General features: G+C 40.6%; 2 protein-coding genes across 9 annotated transcripts in view; both read right to left on the bottom strand.

Moving 5' to 3' along the window:
- cald1a (caldesmon 1a) overlaps positions 1–4,253 on the bottom strand; it is a 341,833-nt gene extending 337,580 nt beyond the window's left edge. The window contains exon 1 of one of the 2 annotated variants that reach the window (XM_044185619.1): positions 4,043–4,253. The gene's annotated coding sequence lies outside the window, so the exon portion shown is untranslated. The remainder of the gene's footprint in view (positions 1–4,042) is intronic. The other variant, XM_044185616.1, reaches the window with a different exon arrangement.
- Positions 4,254–4,860: 607 nt separating this feature from the next.
- dock4b (dedicator of cytokinesis 4b) overlaps positions 4,861–15,507 on the bottom strand; it is a 116,209-nt gene continuing 105,562 nt past the window's right edge. For 3 of the 7 annotated variants that reach the window (XM_044185584.1, XM_044185586.1, XM_044185589.1), the window contains 6 exons: positions 15,080–15,161; positions 13,783–13,892; positions 12,659–12,731; positions 10,305–10,421; positions 9,463–9,527; positions 4,861–7,172 (listed from right to left, as the gene is read on the bottom strand). In XM_044185584.1, the coding sequence (XP_044041519.1) occupies positions 6,717–7,172; positions 9,463–9,527; positions 10,305–10,421; positions 12,659–12,731; positions 13,783–13,892; positions 15,080–15,161 (903 nt within the window). In that variant the 3' untranslated portion in view covers positions 4,861–6,716. The remainder of the gene's footprint in view (positions 7,173–9,462; positions 9,528–10,304; positions 10,422–12,658; positions 12,732–13,782; positions 13,893–15,079; positions 15,162–15,507) is intronic. The other 4 variants (XM_044185585.1, XM_044185591.1, XM_044185587.1 and 1 more) reach the window with 3 other exon arrangements.

Raw genomic sequence — 15,507 nt, 5'->3', positions numbered from 1 at the left:
TCTTTATGTATTTATTTATTTTTTTAAATCAGCTTGTTCCACCGATGTACACAAGCTGTAATAAATATGATCTAGTAAGATTCTGTGTAGAGCTCAAGTACAGACTGCCATCCACCTATTCTTTGTATAACAAAAAACCTCCCTTGCTTTAACCCCAAATTTAAGATGATGGTAGCACTGCTACATTATAATGGACAAAGGTATTGGCAGGATACAGTACTAGCCTTTAGAAATCCCAGTTTTCAGGTAACTCTCAGCAACTCCAATGCAATGATGACAATAAAGACTTATTGACAGCTTTGTTGTATTGTTGTTTGCTCTTTTAAATATCTGGTTAATCGTACCGATATGAAATTGAAATGGTCATGATGTTATTTAGAAAAGGCACAGTCCAGGTCCTTCGAGGTCAGTAGGGAGCTTTTAAAATGTTTTCTATCACAGTTTTGTCGCCAGTGCCTGGTTTAAACGCCAATTAACAAGATTATTTAAAAGGTTGCTTCTACTATTGGTTTGACTTCTGAAACATGGTGGAGGAAAGAACTAGGAGCAGAGTTTAAAACCATGCCTCAGTTTGAAGGTTTTTAGCAGTTTAAAAAGATAAAACTATTTAGTGCTGTGAAACTTCTCAATGACGTGATATTCGCTTGTTTTCTAAGAGATGGGTTGTATATTTTAACATAATTTTTAAGCTTTTGTTTTATATGTATTGTTGTTACAATTGTTCATTTAAAAGGTTTCTTTTCTTATGTATTGTCTTATGTAATCACTTATTGACTTTTTTTTGTCTCTTTTGTTATTTGTTACTGTGTGCGACCAAACTAGTTTTCTCTCTGTGGATTTATAAAAGGTGTCAAATCTAATGTAATTGAATTATTTACCACCATAAGTACTTTTCCCCCCAAAAAAACATTTACTTTGCAGTCAAACTATATTTGCTACAAAGTGTGATAACTGATGAATGTTTTTAACAGTCAAGTAATTTTCCTCTATATTGTTAGCACAAAGGTTGAACCCTGCGCTACACCTTCCTGCAGTGGTTTTAGAAAAATACTGCAGAAATCTGCAGGAATATATACAGTATGTCTCTACCAAGAATACACAGTCACACACATTTACAAAAAACACACACACACACCTGCATCTCCCTGATATCTTTTTGTCTTGTACTCCTCTTCAGCATACAAAGCATCTGAAACTAGCCGTCAACTCCCCATTCACCTGAGGCAATAGTCCTCCTCTGAGGACGGCACAAGTCAAAAAATTACACTTCACTCATCGTGCCATTAAATACAACCTGGAGTATTTGAAGCTGTAAGGTGAAAATCCCCCATAAGCTGCTGAACACAACACAGCAGATATAGGAGTGGAGCAGAAAGATAAAACACGCCATCTATTGTAGCGAGTTTCTCTTTGAAACTTCTCTTCAGTGTGCCTCTGAGATGGAGGTTCTTTGCTCCCTGCAGAGCTGCTCCAGCTTCTCCTCTCCCTGGAGAGATATGCAGAGCGAGACAAACACCTTGGGTTTCTCTGCGGCTGTGTGTTCTCCAAAATTCGCCCCAGGCAACTTTAAATTAATACCTAGCACTGCTTTTCCCCTGATAATTATGTATCATCACCCATGAATGCTATAAACGAAGAATGTTTAGTGCTTTTATAATAGGGCTAAACTGTTATGCAAAAACCGTGTGCTGGATATAATGAATGCTGCATCTTTTAGAAATGTGCTGAATGCCTCTACAATTACAGGGAGCTCTGCAGGTTCATAATATTTACATGTTATTACATCTCTGTGCCTTCCAGCTATGGTTCCTTTTGTTGTAAGGAAGCTATCTGTGCCCACAAATGCAAAATGTCAATGCCTGGGATCAGCAGAAATATGTTGCCTGCTTAACTCTCTCCTGTCCTTTAACCAGGACAGGCTTTGTTTGCTGCTACTACAAGCAGAATGCAGCTCTTCTCCCAAGAATAGGCAGATTGACAAGCCCGTGGAGGTTTGTAAACGACAGCAATTCTCCCAGGCTCGCTGAATGGCAGAGGCACGTCTCTCCGGTTGCTGCAGTATGTGCCCTCTGTTGTAAGGAGACTCGGCGATTAGCCGGGAATTCATTCCTGACATGATAATTGTTGTCAAATTACAGCCAACCACCAACAATCGTCATGAGTGCTGACAGGTGAACTATGTTAGTATCCCAATCACTGCGCTACACACACACAGTATGTTTATAGGAGAGAGTGTGAGGGAATACACACAGTTTACACACACACCAACACAATTTGCAATTGGTCAAGCTCCCTCAGTCAAGCAGCACAGATCCATCAACACACAACTGCTGTGATGACTATAGAGCGAGAGCAGTCTTCAGTTCAACTGTGGTGGTGTGGTAATTAGTTGCATTGTGATGAACAGGGGACTCGCTCCCTTGTGTGAGTGTGTCTTCTGTTATCACACACACCAGTAAGTCATCTACAGCCTCCGAGCCACGTGTGCCAGAGGGAGATTTCTACAGGCTTTGCATGGCCGTGGATGCCCAAGCGTGCAGAATTTATGAGGAGGAGCAGATTAAGCAATTGGGCCAATTACAACTTGTATGTAAAAGAGAACTTCGTGTCAATCTGAATGCCACCATTTGAAAGTAGGGATATGAAAGGTACAACCCACCAGCTCGCAATTGTTTCTGCAAATACGATTTTTAAATTCTGTGTGTTGATAGGCCTGTCGTTGGTGCAGCAAAACAGTGTGACTGCGCAGATGTATGAGTTGTCCTACATATGTTTAGGTATGCTCAAGAGACTATTCTTTTTTACCTGAAAGTCTCCCTGTAGACCAAATTGTTATATTACTATGCATACACGGCAGAGCAGCATTGTACATGATGGTGTAAAGTGATTTTAGGAGGAAAATTGGTCATCAATTTACAGCATATAAAGGCCAACATAATATTTCCCACTTTATTTGTACCTTTAAACTCAACAACACAGCCAGGCTAGCTGCTCTATGAGGCTGTACTTAGGCACAGTGATGCTAAATGCTCACGTCAGCTTGCTAGCATGCCTACCATGGGTGTATTATTAGAACATGATGCCTACACTGACAGTGCCATACCTGCCAACACGCCCGTTTTTCCCGGGTTTCTCCCGTATTTCAAGGCCATCTCCCGGAGACTCCCATAACCTGAATGACCCTACATACAATTTCAACCCATCTGTTACCGACACCTGGCAACCCACACCCCTTACTTGAGTTACTTAATACTTGAGATAAAAAACAATGTAAGTAAAATTACTTATTTTTAAAAATACACAACTAGTACACAAAAAAAAATCTGTTACAGTAATGAGTGTAAATGTAATTCGTTACCTCCACCCTTACTCCCGTTAGCATGCTAATGAAAGTTAGCGCTAAACAGAAGTACCGCTGAGGCTGATGGGAATGTCATTAGGTTTTGCAAGTACCGTCATTTGGGCAAAAATGTAAAAAGTATTTTATGGAAAAAATAATGACAGACCAACATTCCTATCCCTAGAGCCACACCGTTAGCATGGCTAGAAATCGTACTGCTTTACATACTGCTTAAACAATAACCTAATCATTTCCCCAAAGAAGGTTCAATCATATTAAAATTAAAATACACTGCTCTTGATCTGTTGAGGCTGCATGGACCTCTATTTTACGTGTAATAAATGGTGGATAACTCAAAGCTAGCCTGATATCCCTCAACACCACATTAGAAAACGTCTCTCATGTGGGTAACTTTAGCCTGTGGTGCAGGCTAGTCCAAAGGCTTGTGTACAGGCTGGGACGTGCATGCAAGCGTCACTTCACTTTCCATTTCTATATGAAAAATAATGTCAAAACAGTGTGAAGTGGTGAGTGAAATAACATACACAATTTGTATGTGATTTGACATGAAAAACAACATGTGGTTTACTAATCATGTAAAATAAAGCTAAAGTTAAGAGTAAACTGTCCATTGAGCTAGTTTCCCCAAAAAGATCAATATTGTCTTTTAAAAGTCCCAAAAGGTAAGATAATTGATCTTACCTGATCAGTGGGGTCAATCTCTTAGTTTGTCCCAAGGAAATCCAAAGAAAGAGTCCATTCCACCCGAAGATAACATCTACAGTATTTCACCATAGCAAGTTTGAATACAGTGCTAAATTTTAACATTTTAACAATAACAAATCCTTCTCGCTAACTAACTGTGCTTTCAAGTGGTGATAGATTTACATTCCACATCGTTCCCGCCAAGAATTGCCAGTCCTTCTTCTTCCCTAAATCACTTCCTGCTTCCTTCCACAGCAGGACGTGAGCCAAGCTGTGGCCATCTATTTTAATTCCTGTGGGTGCATTATGTCTTAACTTTAGTGAAATGTCTGGTTTGATTTTTGGATTCACAGATTATGTTTTTAGTTCCTTAAGCTGATTTTGCTTTTAGCCAAATTAATAAATCAAAGTTTAACAGTAAACCTTTCAGCTTTTGTGAAAATGTCAAATATTACACAGAATTGATTTGCTATTCTCTAAACAAAGAACATCTGTCAACACTATTGTACTTTGTAACACATACAATTAAGCTCTTTATCACTTTTCTTTGTTCTCGTTTTACAATATCCCAAATATATAATGTTGAATTATACTTAACTGTAATGAGGTTTATTGAATATAAATAGTATTATTATGGGATACACTTCATGCTGGAAGCAGGGCTGTACAATCACTTGTAAGAAGCCAATGAGGTTTGTTGGAGGCAAGGACACTGCTGATGGCCAATCAGCTCGGATCTCTGCAGTGTTGGGTGAGCGTTTTGCCTCTGTGAAACCTCAATACCCCATGAAAGATGAAATCAATCAATCAATCCATTTGTATTACATAGGGCAGTTTATTGAACTTGTAAATGTGTTAGGTGTCATTATGCATGACCTTAGTTTTTCTACACTCACAAAACCATAAAAGTTTGAACATTTATAATAATAATAATTTGCTGCTTCAACATTACATTCAAAGCTGTAAATTGTTATAGCTACATTTTGTTAAAAACACAATATTTACATTAATTGTAATACACAAATTTTATATTTGGCATACTTACATTAATCTCATCATATAATTTACAGGTTCTCAAGTACTGATTAATGTGAATATTTAATCTCAAAAATTCACAACAAATCAAAATGTAAATTAACCATACAAAAATGAAACATACAAACAATACTAAAGCTAACCCTCCCCCAATAAAATGTTGCACGGAATTATTCTATGCCAAAATGTCCTCTATTTTACAAAACAATGTGAATCTACCTGCCACAGAACACTTACTTCACTGCAGCAATGCAATGTGGTTGAACTGAGCAACTATTTATAGTGGAGTCAACTCACGTCCATCTTTTTAATCAAACACAAAGCAAATCTCAACTGTACAAATATTTGACAATGATTAGTTTGTAAATATTTCTTCAATAGAGTGTCAGTCCTCATGTGTTTTAAGGGTGACTGCTGACAGTGAAACTCTGTTCCAATTACTGTTTTGTGAAATAGAGAGCTCATAATAACAGTACTGGTCATAATACAGATGATAAAGTCTTGTTTGTGCTTGTCTGATCAGTAGATTACAGTTTAATTAGGATTTTTGGGTAAAATCACTCTAAAAATTGTTTCTTAAAAATGTCCTTTCAGCTGAGCATTTCCAAGCTTCTTGATTCCAGGTCCCAGTTTTAAAAAAAAGTTTCTTTACAGCACATTGTACATTTTCCTTTGGCACAATACTTGGTAACCCCGGTCCAGCTTCTAAGCATGCAATTGCACCACTGTGTTTGGTCCAGGCTCATAGTTTCATCATTAATGTTTTGGCGTTAAAGGTAAGAGGCTGATTTTAAGATTCTAGAGAGAGAAGGGCAGTAGAGTGGTTTCTTAAGGTGGCAACTTCCCATTGAAAAACCTCTCTTGTTTTCTGATTTACATATAACCATGTGGAGTTAAATAAGCCTCAAAATTGCTCTCATTACTGTGCCGAAGTTACCTAACTTTTTCTTTTTAATCGCTGCATAAAAATGACAAAATATGGTCATTGCTTTCGTTAGAATTTCAAAAGCTGGCAAAAAAATGCAGGTAACAGCATTTTTTCATTTAATCATAATACACTTTTGTAAGCAGGAGTTCAGCTTTTTTGTGCCATTGCTTTGTGTGGATATGACTATGGGAACACACCCTTGTCTATGACGCGTCACTGAAATGCATACTTGAGGCCTCTAGCACCTTTTAGCCATACAGTTTACAAATGTACAGAGTTGTTAAAAAAAACGTGCAAGACTCACGGATAAAAGACTCTGTTTCCAATACTTAAGGCAAAAACAATTCTCATATATACCAATATACATATATTTGAGATTATTACATCTATCAAAACTGTGTTTTTCTAGAGTGTTCTGGTAAACATATGTTGTGACCGTGGTGACCTATTATACGTACTAGAGCTAAAAGTGCGGAATGACCAAGTCAAAGTCAATGCAATGCCCTCTAGTAAATACAAAAAGAAACTTTCATTATTGGACAGTTTCTTCAGTTTTTTTGACTGCCTGTTAATCTATAGGCCTGTGTCTTTTATTGGAGTGTAGGTCAGGAATGCCAAACTGAAGATCACAAAAAAACAAGTAGGTGCCCAGTAGAAAAGTGCAAAATACGCCAGTGTGTTTCTCCAGACCTGGACCCAAACCAGCACCTATAGCTGGGACACCTTCCTGGGCAGAGGCCTTGGTCTGGGGACTCGAGGGTCGGAGGTTCCGTCCAGCTTCATGCTGCCTGTGCGGAGCTGGTGAGGCTTGGGTGGGAGGGCCGGGGGGTCCATCTGTGGGGGGATGGAGAGACTGTGGGGCAGCGGCACAGGCCTGCGGGGGTTGTTCCTCTCGTACACGCTGTAGGGGGGCGGGGTCTTGTTCTCTCTGCGGATCGGCTCATCTGAGCTGCTGGAGACAGAGTTTGGCAAGGTGGTGGGTGGAGGCAGCGGGTGGGGCGGGTGGTCACCTGCAGGTAACTCTGTGCCCGAAGCTTCGGACACGCTGCAGCGACTGAGGGAGGAGATGCCACTGCTGTAGCTGCCGGAGAGGACGGGGGAGTTGGAGACCAGGCTGGTAGACTGGCACTCGGTGGGCGAAGGGGTGAAAGGTGGCACCGTGGTCTAGAGGGAGAGAAAGAATGACAGGAAATCATATACCTTTCTTTCCTCTTGTCTTGTTTAAATCTAATATGCTTTTCATTTTACAGTATTGGGCAGTAGTTCACAGCCTTTTTGGCTTGTGACCCTTGTGTGACCCTTGTGACCCTAACAGCAAACTAAGGGCTGCAACTCACGATTATTAAAATTTTCTACGCTGTAATTAATTTTTGATGAATTGAATGAAATGTCAAAAAAATATCACACGTGCACGAGCACCGTGTTGTTCCACCAACAGTCTAAAACCAAGATATTCAGTTCATAAAACAATATGAAACACAGAAAAGCAGCAAATGCTCAGATTCAGAAGCTGGAACTAGAGACTATATGCCATTTTTGCCTGGCAACTGTACAAACAATTACTTAAATTTGAATTTTTTTAAAAATCACAGCAAAAATGGTATACACATAACAAGCCAGTTATAGTAATCATGCAACCATATTGTTTGCATCCCCTATTCTGCTGTCGCCAACACGTGTGCTGACACAGCCATACAGCAACGATAAATACTTAAAAAGTCAGTGAACAGATTGAGCCCAACCGGCCCTGTGCACCGAGACGAAAAAAACACAATATGCCGCACTTCCCCCCTCAAAAATCCGATCACTCAACAAAATGTTTTTCTAAGCCATTAAACCATGCCGCCATTATATCTGTTAAAACTTAATTGGATCTAGTGGAGTATACAATTGATCAGTAAGGTTGTATCGTTCATGCTACAGGGGGCACGCAGAAAGAGAGGTATCCATTTGACATGCACGACTGGACAAACCTTTTAACATCTGGGGCGAGCATGATGAAAATCAGTATATTAAATACAGTGCTGACAAGCAGTTTAAACTCCTCTCCCAGCTTTCCAGAGAGAGGCTGCTACTAAATATCATTTCTACCTCTGGAGATGAGTAAGTGCAGCCCTGTCAGATTGCCACCATGTGTTTTCTGCAGGTTCACTACTGTCCTGGGGTTTGTGGTCTGGTAATGGGCCCCTGGCTGCACTGACTGATGTGTGTGTTCGGTGTGTGTGCGTTCATGTGCCAGATAATGGGGCCTGCTGGAGTTCTGCGGAGGACCCGTCTCTGGCTGTGCTGTGATGGGCAGCTTGGTACTTCGCTCCAGGCCTCTTCTATTGCCACAGCTCACACTCACACTCACACACTCACACACACACACACACACACACACACACACACAAATCTGATTGACAGAGCATGCTGAGCGCCTAGCTGTCACTCACACTTTGGTTTCCAAAGTTGTTCCCTCTCTCTCTTTCTGCTTCTCACGCACACACACACACACACACACACACACACACACACACATACACAACAACCGCATTCTTGGTAGTTGTCACATGTAAGAAGACATCACACCCACGACAAAGCTGGGAGCTTAGCACTGTTGCTCGTGACAAGCCCACAAAGGAGATAACAGTTAGCAAGAGACAAGCTTCAATTCACCAGAGTTTCAAAACAACTTTTTACTCTCATTAAGCGCTCGCTCTGCACTTAGCTAACCTGTCCAAGACGTCTCCTGCTTCTGCAGACTGGTATTAACTACTAAGAGGCTCTTTAACAATAAATGAGAGCTTAGAGACAAAGTCAGAGTAATCTGTTTGACTGTTGATAAACAGAAAAACACCTGAGCTCTGACCTCAGGTGTTTTTATGTTTATCTACTTGTTTCAAAACATCTCAGTTGAGAGAAGGGAACATTCAGTTCAGGTCTCATAGCATCAAGAGTAAAGGAAAACATCACAAATAGGGTTCAGTCTTTGAAATTTAAATTCACTGACAAGTACATGCAGTGAAGTTGAATAAATCCATCTGGTTTTGCATATTTTTGGCAAGCAGGCCAGGTGACATCCTCTCAGAGCCTGAATTAAACAGTGGACACCAGTTGGTGTCTACCAGGTGTACATTTAGCTAATACGATGAATGCCCTCCAGCCAGTGCCGTTTTGGGTCCTCTTTGGGACAGCCGTGTCATAAAAACTACAAAATCAGCAGCACAGGAACAGTCAGCAGCTTCAGTGAGCAGTAATGCAAAGCTCTCAGGCCTTGAGTTGACACAGAGTAGGATAAAGACCCAGGAGCTGGCCGGTAAAACGTTAGCAGTGCAGGATAAAAGCCCCGAGGCTATCACTAAGCAAGGTCAGGCTGTCTCAGGGAAAGAAAGAGAATCTAAATTTTTTTAAAAGCCTCAAAAACTCCAAAACCAAACGGACAGAGGAAGTGAGCGTCAGAAACAGAACCAACCTTTTGCGGCGATCTGGACATGGAGACAGGGGACTGCGACCTCATGTTTTTAGCTGAGGAGACTGCTGACACCCAGAGAGAGAGAGAGAGAGAGAGAAAGAAAAGAGGGCAAATTCAAATTAGAGGACCGTTTTCTTCTATTCACAGTGATGACACAGAATGAGTCATGCATACATACACACGTGGAGCTGAGACGGCCAGTGGCTTAAAGCATCAATGAATCAAACAAGCGTTGATGTTCTGCAGGTCCTTTAGGCTGCCTTAAGCTGTTTCTACATCTAACAGCTGTTGCTGCTTTATGCAATGAGGGCAGAAAAAGTGTGTTTGTGGGGGGGGGGGCACGCCATCTGCTTATTATGCTGCTGGGCAGTACAATATATCAGAAAGCACTGGGGAATAAGGCAAGTTTGTTGCATCTGTAAATAACTAAAACACAGTTTGAGTTGATGGTGGAGAAAACTGTTGTTGAAATGTAATGACGTGTATTTCTCAGGGGGCCTGAAAAAAAAAATAAAACAAAAAAACAACAAATCCGGGAATTGATTGGAATTTCAATTGGGACTGACTTCAGTCCTCTCAAATTCCACAGAGATTTTCAGACTTGTTCTCAGCTGAACTAACGCATCTCATAGCAGAAAATATCAGCATTTCAAGCCAGTAAAGAAAATGCTGTTGCCTTCATGTATGTGGATGATAGCAGGCAGCAGCAAGCCAGGAAGCAGTAGCTGAGAGCCTCAGATGAGATTGTAGGAGGAGGTGGAGAAAGCACCAGGTGTCAAAAGTCGGAGTGGAAAATTAGTACCATTCTTCATCAGGGAATAAACCATGATCGGCCAGTTTACCTGAGTGCGATGGCCTAGGAGGTACAGGAGGGCATAGCAATTTGCCAACAGAGTCAGAGAAGGATGGAGCTTGCTCTTTGACACTGTCAAGGCTCCAGCTACTGGGTGTGGGTCTCACTTATAGTACACAGAAACATCACAAGTCACTCAACTCGTTATGGGGTTACACAAGACAACATGGAGAACACGGAGAATCATGCACATTTCAGATGGATGGTGTGAAAACTGCAAACAAATTAAGAATGATTAAGAATGAAGAATGATTATCGTGCATTCAGAACACATTCTGGCCTGCAGAGGGACACACCAAATGTGCACGAGATAATGTGTAGGATGAAGTGCATTACATTAATGCCCTAATAACTTGTTTAGTAAGATCAAAGAGTAACATAACTTTGGGACCTCAGAGACGCACAAAATTAACTCTTTTCTTTCCTATATAGTGAAACTGGCGCCATCATAACTTCCGCCTCCTGTCATTGTTAGAATTCCATGCATTGTGGAGGTCAGCGTATTTGGAGTTCAACTAAAATGAACTTTGGCCACAAAATCAGGGCAGTGCTCATCGCTATGGCAAAAATGTGTATTAGTTTTACTCATATTTTATTCACTTTAATATATTTAGTTTTAGTGAAAAAAACTCGTGGAATTCTTCCTGGAATTCTGAGCCGTGTTTCAATCTTTGATTTTTAGTCCATAAATGTGTGTCTTTATTCCTTCCAAGAAACAGTAACATTAGCTAACATTACTGGCAGAGACATGACATAGAAATACAAGATCAAGCAGCTAAACAAACCTCTGAAGAAGCGTATTTTTAGGTGGTGGAGGATACTTTTTACCAATTAGGAGCATACGATGGATTTCATATCAACAGGAATAAACTAAAATACAAATACACTTCTCTTAACTGACACTACTTTTTGGTAGAAATCTCAGACTGTGCTTGTTTAGTCTTCAGGTTTATACTACTGTAGGTCTCATTCAAGTAGCTACTTCAAGTGCAGACATTTCTGTAGAAATAAAATGTAATCAGACACTATTGACACTGTTGACAGGCCTCAAAAGGCTGTTTTTTCATTTCAATGCAAACTAGAGTCTTGAGCATCATATTTTAACAACACTCATTGTGGTATCTGCAGTTATAATTTAAGGTTCAAGGCAGAAGATGTGACAAATAACACTTTTATACAATCAGGCTTTGTGTAAATTCTAGCACCTTTAGTCGCTGTCGTATGCATAAAGGTGTCATGTCATCATATTTTGGCAGTTCATCTATCTCTCGCTGCATTATTTACAGATCGCACTTGAATCACATGGAAAGGTGTGTGTTTTCTGTGTGAGTCACGAGGAAGCTATCACATCCACACTCTATTTTAAGGTGTTGCTTCCGCAATCCTCCCTAATTATTTCACAAAGTGTTCTTAAAGCTGCTCCTTTTCTTTTCTGGCAGTGAGCAGCACTAATGGAAGGACATCAAATTTACATGTTCATTTTATACTCAAAGTGTTGCAGAAGTTCAGAGAAAAGCAATCAGACTGCTCCATTTTTTTTTAAATTACACATGGGGGGTCAGCTGTCAGTCTCAATTCACAGACGTATTTTTCCCACAAAAAATGCAAGAAATATGCATCTCCCCTAGATTGCGCTGAGCAAAATGACGACCACGGGGCTTAACTAATGGATATGCATTCATACATATGAATGTCACACACGTCCATCAGCATTACAGGAATAGTACCTGCCATTTTAATATTCTTTTAGGATGAGGGAAGATGAAAAGCTGTAATCTAGACAGTGTGTCTGGTTAGAAGTCTGAGGAAAATGAAGCCCAGCATGTGCGTGTGTATATATGTTTGTGTGTGTGTGTGTGTATCCTGAGGAGCTCCCTGAAGCAGCTGTGTGAAGACAGATGCCTCCAGTCACTCTGTGGTCAAACTGTCACACACACTGTAGATGACTGGACAGATGACTGGACAGTGGTGTAAGTGATACAGTGAGTAATAGAGGAGATGCCTGTTACTGCTGCAGCGCACCTGCATTACTGTACTCCACTTTTGTTGAGAAATTCTACAGGAATTATGCTTAATGGACTGGGGACTTGTAATGGAAAGTGATAAATGCTCTTTTAAATAATAAGGAGCACACAAAGCAATTAAAATAATATTAAACATATACCTAAGAATAGGTTTAATAAAAAGCATCTACATATGTTGGTATTATTATTCTGCTGGAGGGGATTCCCTGCAAGCCGAGAGTGTATTTAGAGGGTTTCTGAGAGTGCTGAATGTGGATAATCCCTGAGTGCATGGAAATGAAGAATGTAAAGAAAATATATGCTACACATAGTGTTTTACCTTTGTCTGGTGCTGAGAGGTTGGGGTCACTCCTTGGTAAAGTGGTATCGCCTATCTGATGAGGAGGAGCTCTCTGCACACAGAAGAAATAGTCCAAATAACTTACAGCATGAAACTGCTTATTTGACATAACATAGGTAAATGCCAGCTTTAACGCATAGAGGAATAATTGAATAGTGGACAGTAAAAAATAAATATCAAGGTGTGAAATCTTTCCCTAACAAATTCAATAGAATAGACAGAGGGAGACACAGACAACAACAGAGTCAGACAGACACAGACGGAGAGAAGGAGTATTGAATGCGTAATGACCTTTATGTCTAGCAGCGGTGTGGTATTTGTAGAAATGGATGAACACTTCCCTTCCATCCTCAAAAATATAGAAATGAGAGGGCTTTTTCTTACCTGTGATACAAGTGATCAATGTTTCTAATAATCAATATACCATTAGCAGCTAATAGCTTTGCTGTTGTCAGGTTGGAAATAATTGTTAGGCCTCCCAACATCTATTCATCCGTAGACTTAAAAACGATTCTTTTGATTCAACACAAAGAGGGTAAGAAAAATAGGTGAACTGTGTCAGTAGCATCAGCACTGACTGTAAGAGATGAAAGGCCTTGAAAAACAAACACATTATTTTTCTGTTACAGTAGCTTTGTTACTGAGAATGGAGTGTGTGAGATTGCGTTATGTGCTGCCCTTCAGCTAGAGAGAGAAACTGCAATATCATGTTGTTCTTGTTGGCTCCGCAGTATGCACCTTATGGACAGCTGCAGTATTGGAAAAACATGTCTGTAAAGAGCAATGCGTTAAAAAAAAAAATATATATATATATATATATATATATATATATATATATATATATATCTCAAACTTTCCTCGTACTAGCGGACATATTTCCTTATTGTTCAGTCACTGAAATGTCAAAAGCTCATTTGTCTGTTTCTATTTAATTTAATATATATACAAATATCCATTTTGATCTAAAAGGGTGACCTATAATCCATTCTATACTGGAACACAAGGCATAGTTGGATTCGATAAATGGCTGTACTGTGCCATTTGCTCCGGTTATACTGCCCACACCTTTGCGTGTGTGTAGATGAATGGGCGTGTGTGTTAACCTGTGCAGGGTCCAGGGGATTGGGGAAGATGGCGCTGACCGGCCTCTCTCGTGGAGACAGACAGGCATTTTCTCTGGAATGCTTGTGTTTCTCTGCCATCTGGGGTGAACCTGGAATGGACGGTATGAGATGTTAGAGGGGTAACACACACAAACACACGCACAAGAGCATGCGCAACACATAACGGACCAAATAGCAGCAAGGTGTTAGACTATTACCCACAAATACTGGCAATCAGGAAAGGCCAATCTCTCTTTCTCCCTCCAAGCCATTCTTTCAGCCTCACTTGCTCCACAACATGATAAATGGCTTTTCCCACTCCCACACACACACACACACACACACCCTACTCCTCCTACCACTCTCCCTCATCACAACAGACAGATACATGCTAAACCTTGACACAGAAACACATGTAACACATGCACAGAGATAAACCCCCCCCACACACACACGCAAATACTCGCTCACACCATTTTCACAGCACTTCCCCTCATCTGGTGTTAGCCACTAGATAGATCTTGATCCATTAGCCAATGTGATAGCGCTTGGAAGGCTCTCATATGAGTATGAGATACCCATCGCTGGCTCTCATTCAGATAACACACAAGCTATAATTCTCTCCAGGTTTTATGGGTAGACAGAGGCCACTTTTATAAGGGCGCCGTCCGCTGCCAGCAGCTTGCCAAAGGGGAGTGTATACGCTTCCATAAAAGTCTTCATATATTCTTACTTTTTATGATGTGGATCAGGCAGAAACACGTTTGCACATTTGAACGCAGCGAGATAAGAGGGCAGACAGAGAAGGCATTAGATATTCACACTCCATTGTAGAGGAGGCTTGGATGGCCTGGGCTGGACTGGAGATTGTATTGAGGTCCAAAAGGGATACTCCACAGAGCTGTAATCATCTCTTACTCTCTCTTGCATTTTCATTGGCTCCATGTTTCTTTCAACAGCATTTGTCTCCACGTCTCAGTCCATTTCATTTTTCATCTCAGCTCATTTTGTATTCTCTCTATTTTCCAGTCTCTAACTTTCCATTCAACCCTCTCTGCTCAGTCTTCTCCCTCTCCTACGGTACGTGTAACCCTAGCTGTCGTCTAACCTTGCTAACCTCACCAGACAGGACGTTGTGGTGGTTTGAGAGAACATTGGGTCACTGAAAGGTCAAAGGTTCAGTCCCCACGTTCGGTGTGTCCAGCTGAACCTCCGTCTGCTTCCTCAATGTGAGTCACTCTGGATTGAAATATCAGCTAAAAGCCTACAGTGTATAAGATTGCAAAATGAGTCTCACCTCTGGCACTGGAGGGGGCTGAGCTGGTGACATTTGGCGAGGCAGAATGGTTGGAGCTGAGGCTTGAGGTAGACGGACTGGGCTGTAGGTTGGATGAAAACAATAACAACAACTAGATCATTATCATGAACCAGAACATTATGACCATTAATTACCTTTTACATAAGAAATAAATTAGCTTACTTTATAATACAGTATTGAGAAATTCCAGAGTCTAAATGCTTGCTATGTGTAGAATTTTCATGTGACTATGGAGTATTTTGCATTATTCTGTTGTTTTTGTTTCTAAAAAAAGAAAACTGAAAATCTGGTAACAGTGTCTTTTTTGATGCCTTTGCTAGGGGACATCAAATTCAGAAATTTTAATTTCACACTCTAAGGTGGCTTTAACTGCCACGGAACTCCACTTTTTCTTTTGCTTTGTTCCA

This window comes from Siniperca chuatsi, linkage group LG23, assembly GCF_020085105.1.
Source record: "Siniperca chuatsi isolate FFG_IHB_CAS linkage group LG23, ASM2008510v1, whole genome shotgun sequence".
NCBI classification, from domain to species: Eukaryota; Metazoa; Chordata; class Actinopteri; order Centrarchiformes; family Sinipercidae; genus Siniperca; species Siniperca chuatsi.
The sequence above is the reverse complement of the archived record's forward strand: the minus strand, read 5'-3'. Positions and strand labels throughout refer to the sequence as shown.